The 26,727-nt window shown below is 41.5% G+C and overlaps 1 protein-coding gene across 2 annotated transcripts in view; it reads right to left on the bottom strand.

Moving 5' to 3' along the window:
* Positions 1 to 14,726: 14,726 nt before the first annotated feature.
* cars1 (cysteinyl-tRNA synthetase 1) overlaps positions 14,727 to 26,727 on the bottom strand; it is a 64,036-nt gene continuing 52,035 nt past the window's right edge. For both annotated transcript variants that reach the window (XM_084337317.1, XM_084337316.1), the window contains 7 exons: positions 26,622 to 26,690; positions 20,515 to 20,596; positions 20,337 to 20,417; positions 19,270 to 19,337; positions 18,857 to 18,916; positions 17,724 to 17,807; positions 14,727 to 17,368 (listed from right to left, as the gene is read on the bottom strand). In XM_084337317.1, coding sequence (XP_084193443.1) covers positions 17,240 to 17,368; positions 17,724 to 17,807; positions 18,857 to 18,916; positions 19,270 to 19,337; positions 20,337 to 20,417; positions 20,515 to 20,596; positions 26,622 to 26,690 — 573 coding nt within the window. In that variant the 3' untranslated portion in view covers positions 14,727 to 17,239. The remainder of the gene's footprint in view (positions 17,369 to 17,723; positions 17,808 to 18,856; positions 18,917 to 19,269; positions 19,338 to 20,336; positions 20,418 to 20,514; positions 20,597 to 26,621; positions 26,691 to 26,727) is intronic.

Genomic DNA, 26,727 nt, shown 5'->3' with positions numbered 1-26,727 from the left:
TTTTATCAAGAAATAATAATTTTTCTCAAAAACATGCATGTCATAATTATATGCATCCTGAGAAATTCCAGGGGAGTGGAACTGATGACCCAGGGCCCCAAGCTGGGGGAGGGCTTGACTAAAGTTTTCTTTAAGTTAAAAAAGGTGCAGGCTATTGAAGCTTAAGCAAAATTGTCCTTTCATGACAGATTTTAAGGAAATAACAGTGCCACCCTTATTTCCACTATGGATGTGCGTGTTGTATAATTGTAAAGTCAATAAAAAAAATGTATTGTCTAGGGGTGCATTCATATGAGTCGTGGATGGGAGCCCAGAGACAAATCATGTGCAAAGGGACCAGAATTTATTTGTACACCCCTGCCAACGCTTGGAAATTGCCATAGAAAACACCCATACTGCCTATAACCATCTCAGTCACCCGCTCTGGTAAAATAGTCAACGATCCCTCCCACCCAGCACACCACTTATTCCAGCACATGCCCTCAGGTCGCTACAAGTCAATTTCAACCAGACACACACGCTTCACAAACAGCTTTTTCCCCCACAGCAGTCCGAACACTACACCCTGGCCCGCCCCCCCCCCTTGCACAGACGGGCAAGCATCCGAACTGAAGTGAACATGAACTGAATTGAACTGACACTAACTTGACACTTGTTATATGTGACTGTCCTGTATGTATTTATGTATTTATTGTGGGGATTGGGAGGTGGGAGGGGGGCGTTTGATGTTCCATGTTGATGTCCCAGTGCTTAAATAACATGCTGTACCGCAAACCATTACCACAAACCATAGTTGTGTGGCATTTGTGTGCTGTCCCGGAGTGTTGACCGGAGTGTTGGACGTCCCGTGATGAAGACCGGGAGGATGCGACCCTCGCTGCGTGCCCTCCTGTCTCCCTGTCTCCGGCGGTCTCGTAGTGGTGACCGGAGTGCTGGACGTCCCGCGATGATGTCGGGGAGGTTGCGACCCTCTCTGCGCCGCCCCCTATCTCCCTGTCTCGGAGCGATGACCAGAGTGTTGAACGTCCCGTGATTAAGACGGGGAGGATGCGACCCTCTTTGCGCCACCCCTGTGCCTCAAATAGATTCGCTATCAGCTCTATCTTTAATCTTTCAAAATGTTCAGTTGCTATCGCCATCAGCTCTATCTTTAATTTTTCAAAATGTTCAGTTGCTATTGCATGCACTCATCTGTGTTTCACTACACACATGAGTGCATGCTTACCAACTGTCAGTCTGCAACACTACTATCACCGACATCTAAGAAGGGAGATCCCCCCTTGAATGGCCCTTCTAAGGTTTCTCTCCTTCACACTGCCTGTGGTGCATTTTTCCCTATTGTTAGGTTTTAGTGAGTTTTTCCTTACCTTCGCGCGGGGTATGTCTGGGAGTGTTCACATTGCATTCATTTATTTGCATTTATTTAAAATTTGTTGGACCTTATGGTGTTCTTATTTTGTTCTTGACTTATTGTTATGTTTCTTCTTGACTTGTTTAAAGAAGACTTGTCCGGCCCATGGGGACATTAACGTGTGTTGTCGGGCCTTACAAATACATTTGATTTGATTTGATTAAAGTATCTGGTATCTAAATAAGCTACATTTGAATGGGACTTAATAGGATTTGAGGGTGTACATTGTACAGACAGTGGACTCTCCATCAGAATACTTAAACACAGGGCGGCTGGGTGGCGCAGCGGACATTGCGCTTGTCACCAACGCAAGAGACACCAGTCTCGAATCCGGCTGTCAGCGTTGCCTCCGGCTTGGGCCAGCCGTCATACTGACTCAATTGGCAGAGTCAGCGGGAGGGAAGTCGATGGGTGGTAATCTGGTCATTGTAAACAGCGACTCGGTCAGGGCGCCTGCACAGCAAAGACAGGAGATGGCGGGGGCAGTGTGAGCCTCCCACACGTTACACCTCGCCAATGAGAGTCCGCGCTGGCAGGTGAAAAGAAGTGGCTGGCTGCCTCCACATGTATCGGAGGGGACATGTGATGGGCGTCTACCCTCCCTACGACCGGCCAGTGGGGGGCACATGCGAGCAACGATCAGGACAGGGGAGGGAGAATTGGCACGAGAGGAAAATAGGGATGGGAGAAAATCACAGAAAAAAGGAGGAGAAGGGCGGCTAGGTGGTGTAGTGGGCAAGGCGCTCGCCACTAATGCAGGAGACGCTGGGTTCGAGCCCAGCTCTCCGCATTGCTACCAGCTTGGCTGGTCGTTCATACTAATACAATTGGCAGTGTTAGGGGTGGGAAAGCTGATGGGTGGGGATCGGACGTTGTGGACAGCGACTCCTACAGGTCGGTTGGTGCGCCTGCGCAGCAGAATCAGCAAGCGACGGGGGCGGCGTGTCCCTCCCACGCAGACCCCCGCCGCTGAGAGATCGCGCTGTGCAGGTGAAAAGATGCGACGGCTGCTTCCTCGAGTACCGGAGGGGACACGTGATGTAAGGCTTCGTCCACATTGCAGCCGGCCTGTGGGAGGCATGGCCTAACAGCGTTCGAGACAGGGGAGGATAGAATTGGACGATACGAAATTGGGATGGGAGAAAAATAGAAAATGGGAGAAAAAAGTAGATTAAAAAAAAAGAAAAAATGAGGAGAAAAAGTAGGTAAAAAAAAAAGAATACTTAAACACAGTATTGGATGTGTAGTTGATATAAGTGATGGATGTGTAGTTTATATAAGTGAATGTACAGATAGGTGCAGTTTCAATGGCTTTTTCCTGTCCAATTTCTCCATTGACTCCAGTGAGGAAAAATCGACTGAAATCGCACTTATGTGTACTTTCACTTATAGTGACAGGAGGGTGACGAGTTATATTTTCTTTGAACCCTCAGGGACTGGACTTGAATAACACCCAGAAGTAAATTAATATCCCATATTGTGTTAATAAGTATTCTGACAGAGAGTCCACTATACGCCTAAAATCCCATTAAGTCTCATTTAAATGTATGAGAAGAAGAAGAAGTCTTTATTTGTCATGCAGATTAACACACACACGGGTCTTGGCCGAGCTGCTTTATTAGCAGGAAAGACAAAACTAATATAATCAATGACCATTTACTGTAAAAGTTCCCAAAGAACTTCAAAAAGTTAAATCTTAAATGCCAGTGTGTGATGGCATCACAAATTATTGTAAAAAAAAAAAAAAAAGTGAAATATCCTGCTTCTAAGTTCAGTGGCCTGACTGCATGGGAAAAATATATATATATAATATTAATGTATTATTTAATCATTTAATCAATACATTCTGGAAATCATCTCAGGATAACTTATAATCATTATATTGACAATATACTTACATATATGCTTACCGTAATTCTAAACATTACAATATAGATACTTGCGTTCAGGATATAACTTGCAAATGGGAAAAAAGGGCATAATACATGACAATGAATGATCTGTATGTAAACAAAGACATTTGACACACAAACTTTGTATTTCCTCAAAGAGAACAGACAATGAGGAGGGGATTTAAAAAGGGATAGCGAGGGAAATTGGGCGAATGGCGAGCCGCTCCAGAACCGAGTCAGTGGAGCAGAGTCGTGTATTTATTTCAGATTCAGACAACTTTATTGATCCCGCGTGGGGCAATTCATATTTGTAGCTTCACGAGTAACAAAAACAACAAAAACAAAAACATCTCAATGACAGCACGGCAACAACAACATTCCATGCAATACACAATCCAGTTAAAGTAAAAACAGACAACTAAGTGTAAAAGGCCACTTACTTTACTACCGTCTGTGTTTAAAAGTCTGATAGCCAGCCGAGGGTACAAAAGATTTGGCATAACGGTTGGTCCTACTTGGTGGAACGTCGTAACGGTGGCCAGAAGGCAACAGCGAAAACCGCTGAGACAGAGCGTGGAGGGGTTGATTAGTGATGCCCGTCCCCTTCTTGACCACCTGGTCCATCCAGAGAGAACATAGGTCTCTCTGTTTTACTCCAATTATTTTGGACCACACTTTCACAATATACTGTAGGCATAGGCTGTTCCTATCTTTAATAGATAGGCAACTGAACCAGCAGATAAAAGAAAAAGTTAAGAGGCTTTCAATAAAAGAACTATACAAAGTGCTCAGGATCTTCGCACTAACATTAAAAGAGTTCAGCTTTCTCATCAGGTAGATCCTCTGCTGACCTTTTTTGACAATGGACTCTGTATTTAAGTTGAACTTCAGTTTACAATCAAACACAGTTCCCAGGTATTTGTACAATTCAACAATCTGGACGTCCTCGTCGTGAATTACACTAGCTACACTGGCTTGATGATCGGAGTTGTGTTTGAAGTCAATTATCATGTCCTTAGTCTTAGAGACATTGAGGTCCAAGTAATTCTCATCATACCATTTCACAGAGTCGTGAAGTACAGGTCCATGATCAGTCTCGGAGCGCTGCAGTAGGGATACCAGGACAGTGTCATCTGAAAATTTAACCAGATGCCTTTGGTCATGAAGCGATCTGCAGCTGTCCGTGTACATAATAAATAAAAGGGGAGACAAAACGCAACCTTGCGGGGAGCCAGTGTTCGAAATCGACATTCGCAGCCAGTAAAGGCATATATCTGCGGTTTCCCTGGCGTGAACAAGCCAGCAGAACTATCCGAGCCCCCGGGAAGGTGGTCGAAGACCTTTTGCATGTCGGCGATCATGTATGCGGGGAACGAATTGCAGAGGGACGACTGACTGAAGTGGAGAGCTGCCTGTCGCCCATTCTAACGCAGGACCCTTGAGCAGATCCGACAGGTAAGCGATTTTAGATGCATCACTTTGAAAGTGTGCAGCTGTTGTCCGAATACTAGTGAACATTGAAAAATAAAGGCACGACATTTAGAGACGTCCCCGTCGTAGCGTTCTGGTACGGGGGCGCAACAGGTGGGGTAGGCTGGGCTGTGTATCCGCAGAGCTGAGCGTGAGAGCGCGGAGTTGGGCAGTGGTCTCCTCTAGTGAACGAGAGTGTTGGTTTACCAGAGTGGTAAACCTATGACGTTATTATTATATCACTTATTTCAGCACCCCCACTTCCTGCGGACTTCCCACGGCCCTGACTTATAGCACACTGTTTGTTGCATTAATGGAATAATAAAGCAACAAAAAGAACATTTTTGACTTTTTATTGCTGTTTTTACCTGTTATAACAAAGGAAAACCTCAAACTCTTATGAAGAGGAGAAAAAAGACTGGCTGTGTAAACCTATTTTTAAATAAAACACAGAAGAGGAGACAAAACACTGGTGTCTGTAGACCGACTTTGAAATAAAACCCTGAACTATTCAGGTATATTTGAGTCCTTCCCTTATTTGTGGAACATTTATAAAATAAAAAGTAGTCCACTTTGAAAAAAGACTACCATGTGTAGACCTACTTTGAAATAAAACACAGAAAAGGAGAAAAAACACTGGCATCTGTAGACCTACTTTGAAATAAAACCCTGAACTATGCAGCTTCTTTTGAGTCATTCCCTTATTTAATTTTTTTTTTTTTTAATTAAATAATTTGTGGGGCCAGGGAGCCGCAGCTGATTGGCTAAAGAGCCGCATGCGGCCTCGGAGCCGCAGGTTGCCGGGGAACATGGGGAAAAAAGGGGAGTAGACCAGGTAAGTCTCCATATCGTCTTTGTGCTTATTAATATATGTCTAATGGGGCAATACGGATAACGTTTTCACCATAGAATTTGGCTCCTACAAGCTGTTTTTGGTGGGTGTAGCACACATCAAATGTTTAGTGAATGATGTCCGTCCCTGTCTGGCTAATGCGCCTCCAAGACTACAGACTGGGTCGATTAGGTGTTCCTGGCACCGCCAACTGATTCATCAAAGCTAATTCATCGCATTGTGACATCATCGAGGGGAAGCAATTCTGAACAGCTTATTTAGGCTGGTTAATCAAAGATGTACGTATACCCTGGCCAACCTGTCATCCAACCCCCCCCCCCCCCCCCCCAGGCTTGAAATAACATTTCAGAATGTCAAATCCATTCAAAGATGAGGTAAAATCCATTTTCCATAATATGTCCTCTTTAATATTATTGTGTACTGAAAATATAATTTTTGGGAAAAGGAAAACAAATGCAGCCATTTAAGTTATAATTCCTCTGCCATACGATTTCCTTTCTAATAGCCACCGATCTTAGAAATTAAACGGATTGATTGAATTCATTCTGACAGCACATTCATGTCTGAAAATGTATCACAGCCAATGAGTCTGCCCCTGCAGTCAAAGTTTTATGTTGTCAAGGATTGCCCCTTGTGGTGATCTAAAGTAATGCACCTTGTTAGGCTACAGCAGATTTAAACCTTAGTGTCAAGTCATGTCCCTAATAAAGTGTTCCTTTACTAATCGCCTTGGGGAAAGGGGAGGTACAGGCAGAAAAGACAATAATAATGGAGTAGAACAAGGACCCCTAAATTGATACATATTAGGCTGCTGACTTTTTTTGATAAGATATTCCTTTATTGAGGCATCATAGCAGCATGGGGAGGGGGGGGGGGGGGGGTACAGGTACATGTGATCGAAGACGGATACATTGGATCTTACTGACCACGTAATCCTACTGGACAGACTAGAAAACTGGGTTGGGCTTTCGGGGCACGGTCTTAGATTGGTTCAGGTCCTACCTGCAAGACAGGAACTACCTTGTTTCCATTGGCAATTACACATCTGAACAAACTAATATGAAGCAGCAACACAGTTCACCATCAGAGCTGAAGCATCAGCACAGTTCACCATCAGAGCTGAACACCCCAAGGTTACATTTTAGGACCCGTCTTATTCAACCTTTATATGCTCACACTCAGCCTAATTGTGCAAAAAAACGAAATAGCTTACCATACCTATACATAGCCTCTCATCGGATGACTATATGCTCCCATAGACTCACTGTGTCAGTGCATCGACCAAATAAATTATGTGACAGAACATCCTCCAACTAAATGAAGACAAAACGGAGATAATCGTCTTTGATGCTAAGGTAGAAAGGCTTAAAGGAACACTCCAACATTTTGGGAAATTAGCTTATTTAACATCTTCCCTGGAGTTAGACAAGAAGATACATACCTTTTTCATCTCTCTGCATGCTTAGGGAACGCCTGGACCGTTAGCCTAGCTTAGCTTCATCACTGGAAGTAGGTCCTACATTAAGCCTAGTTCCCAACAGTCACAAAATACTAGAGGTGGGCATAGATTAATTTGCAATCCTGGATTTAATCTAGATTAAAATGGCTCAAAAAAAATCTGCCGAAGGCATTCAAAATATGTGTGTTCTACCCAAGTCCTTACTTTTTCTTTCCTCCTTATGTTTCTCAGGCCAGGTGGCCCATTACACCATGAGCCCATCTCCCGTTTCCAAAATGCATTACAGACTGTTTGAAAAAGCTGTTTTGCTAATAATGTTTAATAAGATGTACTTGTGTTTAATAAGTTGTTTTATTCAGAAGTTAACACAAATAAATAATATTACCAGTACAGTACAGTATCTAGCACACTCTCAGGAGCAAAACAGAAAGAAGCATTTCAAACTTGAACTATGTGACATGGCTTGACTCAATCAGTCCAATCTCTATTTCTCCTTCTTCCACCAGTCACTCAGGCAGACCAGCTTGTTTTATGTAGCGGTGTCTACTTATAGTGCCTATAATATTTTTCCCGTTGGGTGCCAGACAGGGCCAAACCCTGCCAATGCAAATCAACTGCTCCAGTGGAGTTGCTCAGTGGCCAATGGTGTCAACTGTGGTTGTACTGGGCAGCTCCCAGGTGTGAATGGAACTGTGTGAATGTGAAGCAGGGCGTTCCTGAAAAAGAGTGTCTGTGCTCAGCGAACCTACCCTGAGTAAATAAAGGTAAAAAAAGATTTTTTTTTAGATTAACTGCGTTAATTATATTATCGCGCGATACTAGTATCGCGTTAACGCAGCACGTTAACGTCGTTAGCGGCCCAGCTCTACAAAATACACTCCAAATACAATACCTCTCCTATCTCTCCTCTGCCTCCATACGGGGCTGCAATACTTACCACAGGCCGAATTGACAAAGACGACATGCTTAACGTTGATATGCCACGTACGATGCTTTTAGTTAGAAACACGTAAATTAAATAGTTAGCATATGTAACTCATGTAACGGTATAGCTGGTAACATTGACAATGATCTCAATAAACAACTAACATCGAACCAGATTACAGGCTTTAAATACTGCTCCACCCAATTTCATTGGATAAGGCGTAAAACAATGCACGGTTTCCATTGGTTGGCAACCAATGAAATTGTGTGGAATCTTCTTCTTTCATCAAGGTTTACGACAGACTAGGCGCTAAACACAAGTTTAGCTGAGCCCAGTACAATCACACGTGACTTAATCTTCAGTGTTACCAACACACAAGTTTAGCTGAGTCCAGTACAAAACAAAAACGGCAAATCTTCAGTGTTATCCAAACACACAAAAAACAGAGAATCCAAAAGGTTCGTTCCAAAAACTCACCAAAGCGCAAATGCGCAAAGCGGGCAACGAGGCACAGCTCCAACGGATGATAGAGATACACAACAGCGGCGACTTCCATAGACGTCCTGAAGAAAAAACAGACGAGGCACAACAACAGGGGGAACAGGCAGCAGCAGTGGTAATCCAAAACGACCCAACCACGATTGACAGAAAGACCCGAGTATATGAAGGGCTCTGGAGCGCTGATTACAAACAAACGACAGGTGCGTGACGGCAATTGGTAATTGACCTAGAAGCGTGTGGCGGCAATGAGCCAATCCTCCTCACAGTACCTTGAAGCGTGTGGCGGGAATGGGCCAATCCTCACAAGAATATTAGTTAGGTTTCTAAATTTGCAAAGTTGTGAAGAACCTTTGCTCATCGCAACACATCGGGTGGAAAACAAGGTCTAATCAAGGACCAGCCCTTGAAAGTACCTGGAGAAAAAGGCAAATGGTTGATAAAGTCCCAAACCAAGCACCACAAAACACACATACTCTGCACACATATTTTTTTTATTTCAATTTAGCAGATATTCCTATGAGGATTTACATGTATCCCTACTCAAATGTGCAAGTATATTCAAAGAATGACTATCAAACGATCAAATGCTATGTATAATGTGTTCAAAGATTCTCTTCAATATCCACCCCATGAAACACATTGTCAAAAGTCAAAAAATGCCTATAGGCTTGCAGAGCTTGTGGACAGTGATAGCTGCCACTGCCTTGATAGAAGGACATGAAGCAATCACAGACTAGTGGACCATATTCATAACACTGTTTGATAGAAGGACATGAAGCAATCACAGACTAGTGGACCATATTCATAACACTGTTTGCCACCTGGTTTGATTGTCCTTAATAGCCTTTCCACAGTATAACGAGTATGACAGGATCAGCTTGCAGGTAGCTAGCGGAGTACATATTTTACAGTATGAGAAAAAGTTACACATAATTAATTTGCCTGAAACAGCAAAAGCAACATTTGAAAATGACATATTTCAAAAACAGTGAATGTGAAACTAGGACCGACATTCTGGTTTTCCAAATGTTGTCTTAGACATACTTAGGTAAGGCAGACTATTACTATCAATCCAGATGAAAATGAATGAAGACAATTAGACATAAGCTGATTTAATGAATACTCATGATGTGTGAGTACTCTTGTTTATATTCCGATTGCAAGCTGGGATGTATGTTTATTGTGGTGTTTGTGGGAGCGGACGGCAACTATAACACACTTTATGTTGAGTAACTCTTTTATTTTAGCTGTTTATTTCTCAAGAGTATAGAGAATGTGAGTGAAAGAGAATGTAAAATTACAAGGAGGACAGGTAATGCGTGTGAACCATAGAACTATGTATAGAATACTGCATATAGGTATGTATATAAGATATACTGTATTATAGTTCTATATGCATATAGTCTATGTATAGAATACTGGATATTGGTGTATATACTGTATATGTGTGTATATAAGATATACTGTATATAGGTGTGACATCATTACCTAGCGACATGATAGTACAGTGGGGGCTTGTGAATCGTGTTATAGATTACTGCGTTTATACCACTACTACAGTATCTCATATTTTATCTATATTTGAGTGCCAGGGAAGAATAAAGTGCAGCCTCGTAAATTCTTGTTATTTTTTTTCAGCTCAGTGACTATCTTGTGTCATGCGGTACAGGAGTTATGTTTTCAGTATGATATGTATAGTGGGTGGAGATTTCACTTGTGTACTGAACCCCCTCATGGACAGACTTCCCTACAAAGATAGGCATATTTCACTCACAATTCACAAGACTACACTTACAGTATATGTGACAGCACCTTTTTTGTGTCACAGTTTTTTTGTTTTATAACCTGGGCTGTTTAGATTCATATGGGTTTAGATCCTTTCTTTCCAACTCGGTCAACAGATAACCACACCTTACTATGGGAAACGAATAAATCAGTTAGAGGGATGATTATTTTATTTTCAGCTAGTAAGAGATGATAAAAATTTAAGGAGCAAAATTTGTTAAAGGCTGAGCTTGAAGCTAAATAAAGACCATATATCGATTATCCATCTCCTACCATATTATGAGAAATATCTGCAGTTAGATCGACCTTAAATAGCCTTTTTACACAGGATGAGCAGATCAAACTTAGATTTTTCAGGCAAAGATTTTATGAACAGGGATAAACCCAGAACATATTTGTCAAACCTTAACAAAATAAACGGCAAATTCACAATCAATCGCAGTCATTTGTGATGATCAGGGTAATCACATACTGTATATGACAAGAAGCTCATGAGTGACCATATTCTACTCCAAGCTCTATACAGCTGAACAGCCAAGAGATGCATGTGAATTAATAAAAGAGTTCTCAGTTCAATCTGCCTGAAATATCAATAGAGCACCAATCTGAGCCCCCTGGACCTGACAGGTTTCATAGTGAATTCTATAAATAATTATTTGATTTACTAGCAGATACAATTACTTAACATGTTTACCATTCATTTTACATGAGTTCCTGCTGACTTTAACTCTTTCTGTGCCAAACCCGACTTTACTCGGGTTTTGTCGCCAACCGTTGAGCCCCAAACCCGACTATACTCGGGTATTGATCCTTTGATCTTTTCCCTCTGATCCCCATTCTAAACACTCGCACGGCCCTCCCTGTATCTCCCTTGCACCACTGCCTACGTTAAAATTGCAATGACGATCGAATCCTGCCAGGTGGCAGTATCACCTACCTTTTGCACTGGGATAGTTTAGTGTGGGGCCACTTTAGTGTGGGGAGTATCTGCCCTGATTCCCTCTGAGGGGGAGTTCTTGCAGAGCAATCGCTCAGAGATTTTATCCCCTCAAACCTATTGTTTCCCGTATACACATATACATGAGTAATCGCGATCGCGATGGGATCACTGGGATTATTCTTTTTGGAGTACCTTCTGGCTAAGGTAAGGTCTATCCTTTTTTATTTTTAACTTTTTCTCCTCCTTTTTCTCCCCATCCCAACTTACCTCTCGTGCCAATTCTCCCTCCCCTCCCCTGATCGTTGCTCGCATATGCCCCCCACTGGCCGGTTGTAGGGAGGATAGAAGCCTTGCATGACATTTCCCCTCCGATACATGTTGAGGCAGCCTGTCACATCTTTTCACCTGCCAGCACGGACTCTCATTTGGCGAGGAGTAACGTGTAGGAGGCTCACACTGCCCCTGCCATTTTCCTGACTTTGCTGTGCAGGCACCCCAACCGACCTGTAGGAGTCGCTGTTCACAACGACCAGACTACCACCCTTCGACTTCCCACCCGCTAACTCTGCCAATTGAGTTAGTATGACGGCCGGCCCAAGCCGGAGGCAACGCCGACAGCCGGATTCGAACCCGGTGTCTCTTGCGTTGGTGACAAGCAATGTCCGCTGCGCCACACAGCCACTAGGTAAGGTCTATTCTATGTCTATTTTACGAACCTAAAACATGTTTTTGTACCGATCAGTGTCGTATTTTACGGACCTAAAACATGCTTTTGGTAACGATCGCAGTTTCGAGTTAAAACGACCCACCCCTTGATGATTTTGTGAAGACACATATGTACATGGTATATACCTTTTATTTGGAAGTATTTGGAGTTTCAGGCGAGCAATCCGAACGATTTGGGCATAATGCATTTAGCACGTCATATCTCGCGATCTAGGACAAAAGACTGGATTATTTTGGAAAGGGGCGATGTTTAGCGTGTAATAGCGCACAAACTACAGTATGTAGAAATTAACTGGTTCATCAATGTTGGACTATAAACAATGCCTGTCAAATACTATTGTCTCCATAGCTATAATACAGAACACACGATGGGTCCGCAAACATCGCTAAAATGGTCAATAACGCTGGTGCCATTGAGTAGATGAGAAAACAGCATGGCAGTCAATGAGTTAACACTTTGATTGCCATGGGTTAAATTCATGATATACCATAGATTGCCAGCTCTATTTGTCTATGGAGAAGTACCCCTTCTTTGCATGGCTATAACTTTTTAAATTCTATTGCTACATTGCCATTATTAGGGCCCATTCAAAGTCCTATATGTATTGTTCATTGTGTAGCAACGTTAAACTTTTTCATTCACATATTCATAGTAAAGTATGGTCTAATGTATAATTATGTTTTCATCTCTTTCTGCAGCTTTCTCCAGAACGTGATCTATAGCCCCAAATGCATTATATTGATGATGAAATACAGTTTGATGGCAATCGGGGCGATATAAAAAATTTCAAATGGACGTACTTCTAGAATGATCTACGTATGATCTGATGATGACCGGATGGGCGGGGGATCGTTTATAATTCCGTGGGCAGCGTTATATCATTCATCTAGTGTGGGTCATATGTTCATCATAACAGTTTATATGGAACACGTTAAAAAATAACGCTGAATTTTACCGTATCTTCCTCGCGCCGTTGGACGATCAGCGTGGTGTAGACCGTTTTCGATTATGGGATGTTTATCCTGATGAACCATTTCCAGCTTGTATAATACTATATACGTCCAAATAACGTTGTTTATTGAGTTAGGGCGAGCGATTGATCATCCAGTGTTGAGATGGAGTCCGGCTACCGGACGTGAGTGCCCGGAGCTCATATGGATGAGCACTTCCTGTTTGGGGCGCCCCTCCCTCTTGGCCGATCGGCCACCAGATGGCGCTCTCGAACCGTTAGACAGTTGGTGGGAGCCCACCAGCACATCTCAGGGCTCCGGAAAGAAAATATGATTTCGATCACAGATTTTTGAAATATTGATATCAAAGACGAGTTACGGCGTCCTCGGCACCTTTAGCATGGCTCTGAATGACGTGAAAAAGCGTTTTCCGGCAATCAAAGTGTTAAGAGCTGCGAATGCTGAAAATATTGAAATGCCAAGAGTCCTGCTCGTCTTACAGACCAATAGCCCTTCTTAATGTGGACAGGAAAATACATTTGAAAATTCTAGCCACTTGACTTGAAGGCCTTTTGCCTGAAACTATAAAAGAAGATCAAACAGGTTTCATAAAAGGGCAAAATTCCTATAACAATGTTAGGCGCCTTCTCAATGTTATTCAGGTTTTCCAGCAAGGAGATATTGATGGTTTAGTGCTTTCTTTGGACACTGAGAAAGTCTTTGACTGGGTAGAATGGGCTTATTTATTGTATTATTTAAACAAATTTGGTCTTGGTGACAATTTCATTAGATGGGTTAAAGTACTGTATGGCAATCGCCAGGCAGCTATTTTGAATAATGGGCTCAGATCAGAGTTATCCAGTGTATAGAGGAATGATATAAGGCTGCCCCCTATTGCCCCTCTTATTTGCTATAGCCATCAAACTGTTAGCAGAAACCATAAGGCTGATGCCCGTTATACAGGGCTTGCAAGTTGATGAAGTGCGTCATAACACAAATATGCAGATGATGTTGATATTTATTTCCAATCCAGAGACATCAACACCAGCTCTACTTAATGTTATCAATTTATTTAGAAAGTTTTTTGGAACTTTGACCAAATCGGAAGCCATGGCGCTTGGTAGCCTTAACCTCTTAAGCCCGAGGGGTCCGGTACCAGACCCACAATGACATCACGCCATAAATCCATCTCTACAGAATGTATGAATTAATGTTGCATTTTTTCCCTTCAAATGTAGCCAATAGTAAAGACCCTAGCCGTGTCAAAACAGCAGTCAAAGTATATATTTTCAGCAGTTTGTTTACCTATGGTTTTAAGTGTTATTAGTGAAATATGAGTTGTAGAAATCTAGTGGGAAAAAGGTGTATATTGACGCTAGGAAATGTGCTCCGCCATTTTTTTTGTAGTCCTATGAGAAGAGACCCAGGACTTTCAATGGGCTTTCGAATTTCGAAAGACTACACTACCCAGCTCATGCCAGCCCTAGTCATCTGACTTCTGGATTAACTTTTTTGTCTTATTTTTGGGGATTATCTCCCACAAACCTGAACGGTATTGCCATAAACATAACGCAGTTAGTTGCTCTACCTTTCTGTGAACGTCTAGCAAAAAACAGCGTTGCAATCTGATGAAAAATGGCGGAGATATTTACATTATAAAAAAGTAACTGTACTTACAGTAGATTTCATTCACGGTTTGTGAATCACAGCTGGTGATAATAAATCCAGATTGAACTCTGCAATTGGAAAGAGTAGATTTGGCCCGATCCATAGATGTGCAACTTGGCCATACTAAGGTAATTTATAGGCCTGATATTCTATAATCATATTTCAAATTGTGTCCAGATGGCAGAATTCAGTAGTCTCTACAAAATCTCCTGTTTAATCATCTTTATTCATTTGCTTAGATTCTTTGTACACGTGATCCCAATAATGTGCTGAATGAGCTCAGTGGCAATCTTTCATGTCTGGTCATTTTTAGCATGGTGTTATTCACCGTCAAAGATGAACAAAATAAAGAATTTAAAATAATTTATATTCTCCTTTGGTTCATCACAATTTACTCAAGCCTGAGATCCACTGAGATCCATAGATGTCCCTAGATACCAAGAACATGCAACTGGTCCTTGTAGAAGTAGAGCAATCTTCCATTTACTTAGGTATGTATTTTTAGGTGGATTTTCAGAAAATAGGGCTCGGGCTTAAGAGGTTAATTCGATACCGTCAGTCTATCCTATGAGACTATCCAAATTGCACCACCTGTTACTTTACAGGAGCTTAAGTTAAAGGCACATGGGAGAAGAAGCTATCAGTCACAATCAATGATGAAGAATGGGAAGATATCTGGAAACATGCTAAATCAATTTCAGTCTGCAATCATACCAAAGTAATACAATTTGAGATTATACACAGAATGTACAAATCCCCCAACCGTCAACATAATTTCAAGCCTACTCTTTCACCCATGTGCCGTAAAATGCATCGTTTTTGGCCATGCTACAGGCTGCAAAGGTACTGGTCCAATGTGTTATCTGAAATAGAAAAACTATTAGGTTTGGCACTAGAGAGGGACCCAGTGTCCCTCATCCTGGGCCCCCCAACCAGATATAAAATTAAAAAAACAAGAGACTATACTGTATTTTTACTTATGCTGTGAGGAAGAACATTTTATTGGAGTCGATTCATGAAAAGGCTGGCAGAGTGTTGTTTGACTTAGTGCCATTTGAATACCTTACATGCATGTTACATTCAAAAACAGACCAATTCAAATTTTATTTGGGAACCCTATCTGATCTATATTGTCTGGTGTCTCAGCCACCATGCTGCAGGGATATACTCGTTTGTTTTTGTTGCAGATTTAACATTGTAACTGCTGGTGGTGTATGTATCTGGTGTATGTATGTATGTATGTATGAATGAACCTGAGCTGGTATTCTGTGTTTTTGGCTTTTTATGGATTTCATGTATAAGTACAAACTAATAAATATATTGTATTGAAAAAGAAAGACTAGTCTAAAAGTCACATTTCTGCAGTGATGCAGACTGCAATATATAGGCTAATTCTTCTCAGTGCCTGTGGTCCTTGCCCCTCTACATTTTGTTCAATAAATGTATTTTATAAAAAAAAGATGATTCGTAAAAATATTGTACAATAGAAATTCTTATCCAAGACTAATGTATCAGTTCAGACATAGTGACGTTTAGAGCCTCCAGTGTTGACATATTAGATATGATTATTTTGTGCTACATGACATATGAAGTCAGTGGCAAACAATTCTGCCCACAATTTCCCTTCAGGGTCCTATCTAGCTTTTAGCTAATTGCTGCAGTCACGTTTTTACATAACCACAGAAAGACAATACATCATAATACAAAATAAAATATTATGCAACCATAATGGACGGCTGAATAATAGCTGCAAACCAGTAATGGCACCTCTTCATATCTTATCATTCAAACTATAGTGCATAAGAGACCAGGCCAAGTAATATCAGAGAAGAGCTGGGATGGTCGAGGCTTGCACGCACACTTTCAAAAGGTGAGGTTGAAACGATTTAAATTGTATGTCTGTGATGCTAGCACATGTGACACTTCCATAATTCAAATCCAATGCATAAAGCAGTCTAAATTAGATTAAACTCAGAAAGAAACTCAGAAATGGTTTATAAATAATTTCTTTTTGTAACTGTAGGGATACATGAATTGAATGTCCTAAAACTCTGTGAAGAAACAGTCTTTTCCTAACTAGAAACTATCACCAAGGAATGAAAGAAAACATTTCATGTCAGATACATTTCGGAACAATTTGTGGAATAGACTCGGGTTAAGTGGGACCCCACTGCAGTCACGTTGAGGCTATGATACACTGGCAACTCATGAAACTACCTTCGTCGTGACGGTACACAGTCTAGGTATGCATTAGGCTAGACGTGATCATGCATCATACTCTGATTTCCTCTACCTTAAACATATGACCACGATGTGCCAATGACGTTGAGCATTATTTAATTGACATGTCTTTATTTGAAAACATTTACCACAGTTTTACAGTATAAAGTAATGGATCATTTATTTTGATTGGTTGGCAGCCGTAGCGTAAAGCAAGCTTCCGTGTACTCGCCAGTGTACCATGGCCTTCGGTTAGTAACTCTACAGTATATTGTGGCTTTCCTTCGGATATCCACTGCTATTGCGGAAAAGGTCAACTGCAATTTTGCCTATGTCTGTTTTTCCTGAGTTTTATGATCACAATGGATGTAGAAGAGACAAAAGATGTACCCAGCATCTCTAGCCTAGATATCTATTCTGTAGGTCGTCTAGATGGACTCAGCTGCCATTTTGGCTCATCTGAAGGTACTCATTGTGCAGTTTATCTTGCGTCTCGTAGAGCTTGCGTAGTTTCTTGGCTTGCCCCTTACTGATCTCCTTCCCTTCCAGATCGTGAGTGGGGAAACCCTGTGATGAGAAGAAACAAACAGACTTAGTTCCTTTAAAATGACACCGGTACATTTTGAATAGTCACATGGTCTAAATATGAAATATATAAATAAATACATATATAATATATAATAAATATATATCATGGAACGGATTTTCTTTACCCCCCCCCCCCACATTTTTATATATTATTTATTGTAATTTTTCTAATGACATTTCTCAAAGCTGACACTTTTGAGGAGTGGCCATGAAACCTTCACTGTACAGAAAATGTATGTTATGGATTGAAATACATGCTAAATGAAGACGAGTTACTCTGGCAAGTAACTCTGAAGAAGATTTATATGAAAAGAAAAGAGCTAAAATGTGTTACCGTTTCATCAAAGCTGGAATATTTATCAGTTTCACTGCGAAACATTTCACTGGGAGGAATCTTCATCTTTGCAAGTTTAGCCATCTAAAATAAAAAAGGAGCAATAAACGAGTACAATCAGAAAACAAACAAACAAAGATAAGTTCCTTTTAGTGATTTGTTAGTGAGTAGCAGTACTAGATTTCAGATTTTAGAATATGTTTTCCTAGAAATGTAATGTTGTTAACCAGTCACCAATGGACCTAACTCAAGCTCCGCCCTATTTTCTTGAGATAAGTCAATTCACTGACTGTAAGGCTAGATGGTAAATTAACTGCATTTATATAGTGCTTTTAGACAAAGCACTTTACACTCACATTCGGGAGCAGTTAAGGGTTAAGTGTCTTGCTCAAGGACAATACAACACACTGCTGAAAGGAGCCGGAATGGTAACCATTCATATTTCCAGACGACCGCTCTACCTCCTGAGCCACTGTCGCCCCTAGGTTAAAGCTTTACTGAAGACCACCATTTGCTCTGTGCAAATGTTCATTCTGTTTTTCTGGGGGTGATTTTGGGGTGAATTTGCGAGTACTTTACATGATCAAATCACATGTTTGTGTGTAATCACAATAAAAATGGTGATTACAGAAACATGTGCATTAGTTTAAGAACAGAACGGCTCTTCCTCCCCAACAGCTGAATGACCAATCACTGAAAACAATGGCCCTTGTCTTTTGCTGGAGGAATGCAAACAAGTTAGAAAAAGAAGTGCAGAGGACAGTGTAAAAACAAATCATCCCGTGCAAAAATAAGTACCAAACATTCTTCAGATTAACATGTTTTTTTTCTTAAAGCTGCTATAGATGACATTTGTATGTTTTGACATACATTTATTATTATTATAATTTTTTTGAAATACATCCAGAGCTTTTAGAAAGGTGTGGAATAAAAGTACTGCTTTTCCACAATTTTTTTTTTGATTAATTTATTTATCATTTAACTCATTCAGCAAGAAAACAACATGAAAACAACACAGATAGGTTTTGCTCTTTGGCCATCCCACTGGAGTAAAGCAGACCTTCGGATTTACAATTCACTAATTTATGTGAATATAGCCCATGTTTACATGTTAAAAAGAAACCTTGACCGACCTCCTGCTCTTGTTTCCTCCTGGCCGCCTCCTCCTTCTTCTTTCTCTTCTCTTCTTCCATCTATGAAAGATGACAACAATTTCTAAAAAATATACATTTGGAATTGATTGACTCCATGTTCAGAAATTAAATCCTTTCTTTCTTTAACCCATCCCAACTAAAAGAAACAATGAAATTATTTAGTCTTTAACCCCTTCCCAACCAATTAGGAAGCAGTTAGGCGCAGTGGGCAGCTATAGTCCGATGAGAGCCGCGGGGATCAAGAGTTCAAAAAGCCCTTTGAACCGCGTCCCCCAGACTCCTCAATATTTGTGTTTATTCACAGTGTGTCATATATAGTAAAAATGTATAAAGTGTATATAAATAAGCGACATTATCACAGATCGAGAAATCAATCAAGGCTCCTCTTTTACCTTCTTCTTCTCATCTCTCTCCCTCAGCAGCAGCTCCTTGTCCACCAGTTTCACCACCGTAGGGAGGCCTGGAAAAACACACGTTTTTTTTTATCAAACAAACATTCTCACTGAACTACTAACAAGCATGTGCTCGGCATGTCTCGTCGTCTTAGCTGAGCTCTTCATCTTTTGCCTTCTTGTTTTCCAGAGGAGAAGAGTGAACAAAGTCACAGAGAGAGAAGGTATCCTTGTTTACATTCAGTCATTTAGCCGGACGCTTTTATCCAAAGCGACTTAGAAGTTCTGTACAACAGGTCAGCAGGAAGGGTACAACGCTGGCAGCTAAGTAACAATGTTCGTCAAACAGTGTTGAACATGGGTGCTACAGTCCTGAGTGCATAGTAGTAAAGACATATTAGCATAGTAGGTAGTAATATAGACAAGGACGATTATTTAGTAGCAAAGAGCATGATAGTAAAAGACAGTAGGATTATAATTTCAGATATTGATTGAAGAAGTGTGTTTTTAGTTTGTATTCGATCCTTCGTACTCGTCGTGTGTTTACCTTCCTCACTACAGTATATGTATAGACTTCCTGGGAGATTCATTCAACACCTGCCTCTACAAAAATAATTTAGGCATAGGCCTACTCAGTTCACTTGGCATAAAATATTAAGGACATAATATGTATGGATAAAGACAGAGAGAGAGTGTCCTTTTTATCCTTTGATTTTATTTTATTTGATGATTCCACTAGTCCTGCCCACCCTACAGGGCTTTAGTGAAGCCTTTCTCTGCATCTCTGTTGCGATACCATCAGTGGTTGCGAGTGACCGCTGTGGGTGAACGAACCTCGGTTGCTACGCCACCTGTACTACTAATCTACTGAATGGAGGTAACCTGACCATATTGTGATCTCGCAAATCCAGCTGCATCGCAAGGTAAGTTTTGCCCTGAATTTGCAACGCCCTTCCTGGTCAACAGATGGTTGTACCTGGCGCCATGTGGTTTCCTTATGACCACAATTGGAATTACATGGTTACACTGTTCTTAGTCAGAACCTAGAAGTTCTTAGAAGATCTTACCTTCATGGTCTTCAAGTCGTACTCCCTGCTCGGGTAAGATATCGTCACGGACCACGTCACACAGCTGCAACAACTCTGTCACTGAGAACATGTGAAAACACAGCTTATTTATACATCGATATCACAATCTCAGGACACGCTTCGTGAGATCCGGAAAAACAGAATAGGAGCTGCTTACCTTTCTGCTCTCTGGCTATTTTCCGGACTCCCTCTCTGAAGTCCGACAGCACCTTCAGGTACGGCATCACCGTGCTCTCCAGCTGACGAACACAACAACGAGCGTGACATACAGTAAGAGCAAAATGGTCGCCGTGTGAATATGGTCAATACAGACTGCTTGGAATTATGACACTTGAGGCAAAATATTTGGTCACATTATCTATGATTCTTTTGTCCATTAATTAAACGGTGCTATAGATAACATTCAGCCACTAGATGTCGCACTAGAGCACCAGCATGTCATTTATCCAATCAGGTGCATTCCGTGTGGGGAAATGAGAAGTAGGGAGGGGATGCGTGAATACTTTCGGCAGCCAACATGCCCTTCCGCGTTGCTCTGATTGGCCGAGCGCGTGCATGAGCCGCGACAAGCTTTCAGCCTTCTCAGCCGCTTAACGCAATTTATACAAATGGAAGTATTGATTACGCCGTAATGAATCATTAAAAAAATATACCGTTAACTGGAATATGTTGTTTCTTTACACATATGTTGGATTATGTAATTGGTTTGTCATGACAAACCAATAAAAAATCGCGAATTAACCGGTGGCTACAACAACACACAGTAACTACATGCATCATTGTTTACAATGAACGGTGGGGCTGTTGTTGTAGCCACCGGTTAATTCGCAATTTTTTATTGGTTTGTCATGACAAACCAATTACATAATCCAACATATGTGTAAAGAAACAACATATTCCAGTTAACGGTATATTTTTTTTAATGATTCGTTACGGCGTAATCAATACTTCCATTTGTATAAATTGCGTTAACACATTGGCGACCACGGTTTGCAGTGTAATATGGTTCTGGACGACCAGGGTTTGTCAACAAACCAATGTACTTTCTAACAGCTATATATATACTTTATAGTATTGCTATCTGTCCATTCTCATTGTCACTTGAGTGCATAAACCGTGCCTTCATAATGGCTTAAAGAAAATAAAAATCCATCGGTTGGTTGTCATTTTATAGTGTCGTGAATATAAGCTTTATCGCAGTTTTCGGCTCGTCTTTTTTCTGGGAAGCTAGATATGAGGCTAAAGGCTAGTCACGTTATATCAAACGCCATTTCTGTTGTATATATACGAATGAAATAAAACAAACTGCTTAGCATCCGGACTATTACAGAGCATCTATGGATGAAATGGGGGCGGCGGGGGACGCCGATCAATATTATTGATTAGCAATACAGTGTGCGTTCAAGTAGCCATATTCACTGATCAATCGCTTGCGTGTTACAACAATGTCCAATCCGGCTGTAATTTGGGTGAATAGTATCCTACCGTCAGCCCATGTGATCGCCGGCAGCATTTCGTCATTATTCATCGGCATCTGGTAGATCGATATGTCCATTGGCTGATCATAAATCCCATTATTCCAGGCTGAAATCTGCGTTCCGTAACGTGATCAAAGATGGAGGATGTTCGGCTGGGATCCAGGCTCATATGAAACGCCCCAGACAGTAAAAAAAAAAGATTTCCCATTCGGCCTCAATGATACTGCAGTGGAGCGATGGCGCCCCTAAGAGGATCTGGCCGGTATTGCATGTCGCCGATTTAAATCTGGCGGGTAAATCTGCAGAGTCGATCCGGGATCTTGATCCGTTTATTAATATGGAATAAATGGCTCTGGTCCTCAACGGGTGGAATCGAAACATGAGTTAACTCGTGGCTGGTCCTTAAAGTGTTAAGCGGCTGAGGAGGCTGAGGAGCTTGTCGTGGCTCATGCGCATGCGCGCGCTCGGCCAATCAGAGCAACGCGGAAGGGCATGTTGGCTGCCGAAAGTATTCACGCGGAGGGGATATATGCTTGCAACATGTAAACAACAACATTAATTTAATGTTAACTCATTCCCCGCCAACAACGAGTTTACTCGTTATTGGGAGCCAACGCTTAAACGCCAACGAGTACATAGTTTTTCCTTTTTTTCGATTTTTTATTCATTATTCATCTGGGGACCTTGGCGTTACCATAGGGAATGAGTCTGAGATCGCCAAAGTGCAATACCGGCCGCATCCAGCTAGACGGCGGTATCAAGCACCCTTTGAAACCTTGTATCTTGGCCTGTGCGTCGAACAAATGTCTCCGGGTCGGCTTTTATTTTTCGGGCAAGTGGAGCGGTTATAACGGTCGGATTGAGAAGCATCAAATGCTCCCGATGCATGATGTGTGGTGGATTATGTTGGTGACACGATGGACATCAATACTTGGAATCACGATCAGATAATTGGAATATTCTTTTTGGGGTACATCCTAGTCAAGGTAAGGGCTATATGATATCAATCTTGCGTTGATCCAACCATGTCTTCACCACGATCCGAACGTGTGTGTGTAACGTTACTCCACAATGTATGCCGTTGGTGACGATCAAAGCATCAAGAAACGACCCCCCCCCCCTTTCATGCATTCATGATGAAACATAATACCTATGATATAGATTTGTTTTGAGAATAATAGCGGGTCCAGGCAAGAAACGGCAATGGTTATAGTATAATACACGCATAAGGCTATTCCTCAGCCACCGTTCAACGCAGTTTCTATATCTATCCCACCGTGTCTGTGTAAAATCTTGTACACGTTCTTTCTGAATGGATGTGAGATGCATATAACATTGTTTAGAAACCTTTTTGCGAACTTTAGAAGGTGTTTTTTGTCCATTTTCGTCCATCGAGATGTAACGTTACTCTGTGGATGTCATATTTGTTGTCGCCCGACGGCTGTATCCTCGCAACAAAGAGAGCTGCTATTGGTCGAGCGCAAGACACGTGACCGAACTCGCACCAATTACATCAAATTTAATTATGCGGTGACCAAGTATCCGTTCGCGAGGCAAGATCGTAAGTATAGAACTTTTTATTCCTAAATTTACACCAATAGATCTTTCACCCAGAGTGAAAATTGCGTAGTCTGCCGAGGTGGGAACGGGATGAAACGATAACAGGCTTCACCTTACGGCCTAATAGGCCAATTTGGACGGGAGGTTTTAAGTACCAGAGACCTGCTTCACACTCTCAGTTACACACATTCACATCTGGGAGCTGCCCAGTACAACCACAGTCTGACTGTTGACCACGGAACAGGTCTGTCGACAGGAACGGTTGGGAGTGAAATGCCTTACTCAAGGGTACCTCTACAGTGGATGTTGAGGGAAGGGAGTGGGCTAGCTATACATTTAATTTCAACAACCAATTTTTCCTGCTTCTGCTGCCCTGGGCAACTGATCTTTTTGATATATATATCAGATATTGAAACTGATATATTTCAATATCTATAGTTATATACATTTAAGTTACCTTTTTAGATATGAGGTTTTTTTTGGGAGGGGGGTATGTATACAAGCATTCTTTTGTATAATTTTTTAAATAAACGTTATGCTATTTCTTTTATTGTTTTAATTGTATTGCTAATTACATTCGGTATTTGTATTATGTTGTATTATTTTCTTGTGAGGACCCCAGGAAGACTAGTGGTCATTCATTTGACTAGTTAACTCAATCAGTGCCACCCACGTAATATTACGTGATTGCCTGACAACCGTTGGGTGCCAGACCACGTACGTTAATATTACGTGTTTGGTTAATTTTAATTTTTTTCCGATTTTAATATCCTATTTAATGCCAGGGACCCGTATGTTGCCGTTAGAAGCCCGACTGCGACGCAGAGGGTGCAGTACCGACCAGATTCTTCCAGGTGGCGGTATCGAGCTGCAGTAAACCTTGGTCCAGACCCTTGTGTTACACTGTAAGGCAGGGGTCTCAAACTCAATTTACCTGGGGGCCGCTGGAGGTAGAGTCTGGGTGAGGCTGGGCCGCATCAAATATTCCACAAAAAAAGGGTTTCAAGTATTCCAAAAAAAAGTACACAACTGATCCAATCTTCTCAATCTTTAGCAATAACATTTCAGAACATGAACAGTTCTTCAGAACATGAACGGTTCTTCAGAACATAGGCTTCTCAGTGGTGTCAGTGGACTCATCCACAGCTATGGAAATGCACTGTGCATTTTTTTTATTCCATCACAAAGCTGTTTAATCAAATCACCAGCCAGTATTTCAGTTATTCTGGTTGCTGTGCGATCTGAGGGGGATTTGCTTTTGTTTGCCTTCAAACATGGTCTCCATCACTTCAGTCATACATTATTTTATTATGTATGCATCAGAGAGAAAGAATGGCTTCTTGCCACTGAGTGAGGACTTGGTTGCTTTTTCTCGTTGTGACATAGATTTAACAATAATTCTGCTTGCAGCTTAATATGATGATTTCATTCCATTTATTTTTGTGGTTCTTAGCACTGAATTTTGAGGAAAGGTTGCATTAAAATTAGAGTTGTTCCGATACCAGTATCGGAAATGCCGCCGATACTGCCTAAAATGCTGGTATCGGTATCGGCGAGTACACGTAAATTCTAGCCTCCGATCCCATGACGTCATTTATCTCCTGCGGAGAGTGATGATTATAAAATGAACGTGTTTTAAAGTGTGATGCTGTTTGTCATTTTAACAGCAGATACACTTTCTTAAATTCCATTGTCCCCGACAGAGCGTGTGACGTGGGAGCTCGGACGGGATGTGTTTTGCTTGCTGGTGTTATGATAGCATTAGCTGAAAAGCTAGCTAGTTGGAACAACATCCGCTTTAACGTTACATCAAATCAGATGATGGCCTGTCCTTTCTCCAGGACCTGACACTGTCCGTCTATCAACAATAATGCACCCACGGTGAATCGTATTTAAGTCAAGTAGCTACTGACTAGCGTTAGCTGACTAACGTTATCAAATGTCAATGCGGGGAGACGAGCTAGGTCAGCTAGCTTAGCTTGATAACGGTACCTTGGCTAAAGTTGGTGCTATTCATAATCCAGCAATAATGGCTGCAGACCTGCAAGCAAAGTACAGCAAGTTCCAAGTGCCAAAGGATAAGAGTCTGAGGCGGAGTCTCAAAAGAGAATGTTGAATATTTATTTTGCATCGAAAATCACAACATGAACGTTACTACTAGCCAGAGCCTCTACGACTGCTACTAGCTTACAGACTGGGTAGCGAGTGCAACACTGTCTAACATCCGTGCGGATCATTGGAGTAGGGTATATCTGCAGTGCCGCAGCCCCATAATCGCCCAACTCTCGCGCAACGACTCGGCAAACAGTTGCGCGCGGGCCGCATTAACACTAAACTTTGATGTCAAGTAGGGGGCCGCAAAATATCATCCCGCGGGCCGCAAATGGCCCACGGGCCGCGAGTTTGAGACCCCTGCTGTAAGGTCTCTGGGCGCAGATTTTTACTACACGGCAAGGCTATAGGTTCAATCGGTCGCATCAAAACGTGTATGGGACATCCGATGCATATGCTGTGATCGACATTGGATGTACCAGATGGCGATCAAACAATTGGAATATTATTTTTGGAATACTCCCGGCCACAGGTAAGGACTATCTGACGTAAATTCTGGCTTGATCCTGCAATGTTTTCATACCGATCGGGCTGCTAATCGTTTTTAGCATTTAATACTAATGCCGTTACTGGTAATAATCAATAATCAGAAACGACTTCCCCCGCCCCCCCCCTTTCATGCATTCATGATAGAACATGATACCGATCATATGCATTTGGATTTTTAACTCTAGCTTGTGTAGGGCCGAAACGCTAATCGATTTAACGATCGATTTAATTTTTATATTGTCAAATAAAGTCATTCATTCATTCATTAACATTATTAGCTTAGTGCCTTAAAACTAGCCTTGCAGGAATTATCCCAGACCATTCCGATATAACGCTCATATTCATCACGGTATAAAACGGGAACGTATTGATGAAAAAAATATTTCTTTATGGCATATTGAAGGGAACATTCATACTGTCAATTGACAATGACATTGGACCCATAGCTATAATATAAAATATAGATCTAGCTCTACAAACAAGGTGACACACTCCTATCTTTTAAAGCGTGGCCTAGCTAGAACAGGATGAGGCCAATAGCTGGCACTGATTGAGTTAATGGGGATAACAACCAGTCTCCGTATAAAGAAGACAACAAACACCTTAGATTACCCTCCACACTTACATCAATGTTCTGGTCTTTGCCTCCCACTGGAAACCCTAGCGGCTCTGATCCTTCTACAGCACCAAACATCTAGAAGACCAGGAGAATGGGATAAGAATACAGTCAG

This window comes from Notolepis coatsorum (assembly GCF_963971535.1).
Source record: "Notolepis coatsorum genome assembly, chromosome: 20".
Classification (NCBI taxonomy): domain Eukaryota; kingdom Metazoa; phylum Chordata; class Actinopteri; order Aulopiformes; family Paralepididae; genus Notolepis; species Notolepis coatsorum.
Note: the sequence above shows the minus strand (reverse complement) of the source record. Positions and strands in the feature narration are given on the sequence as shown.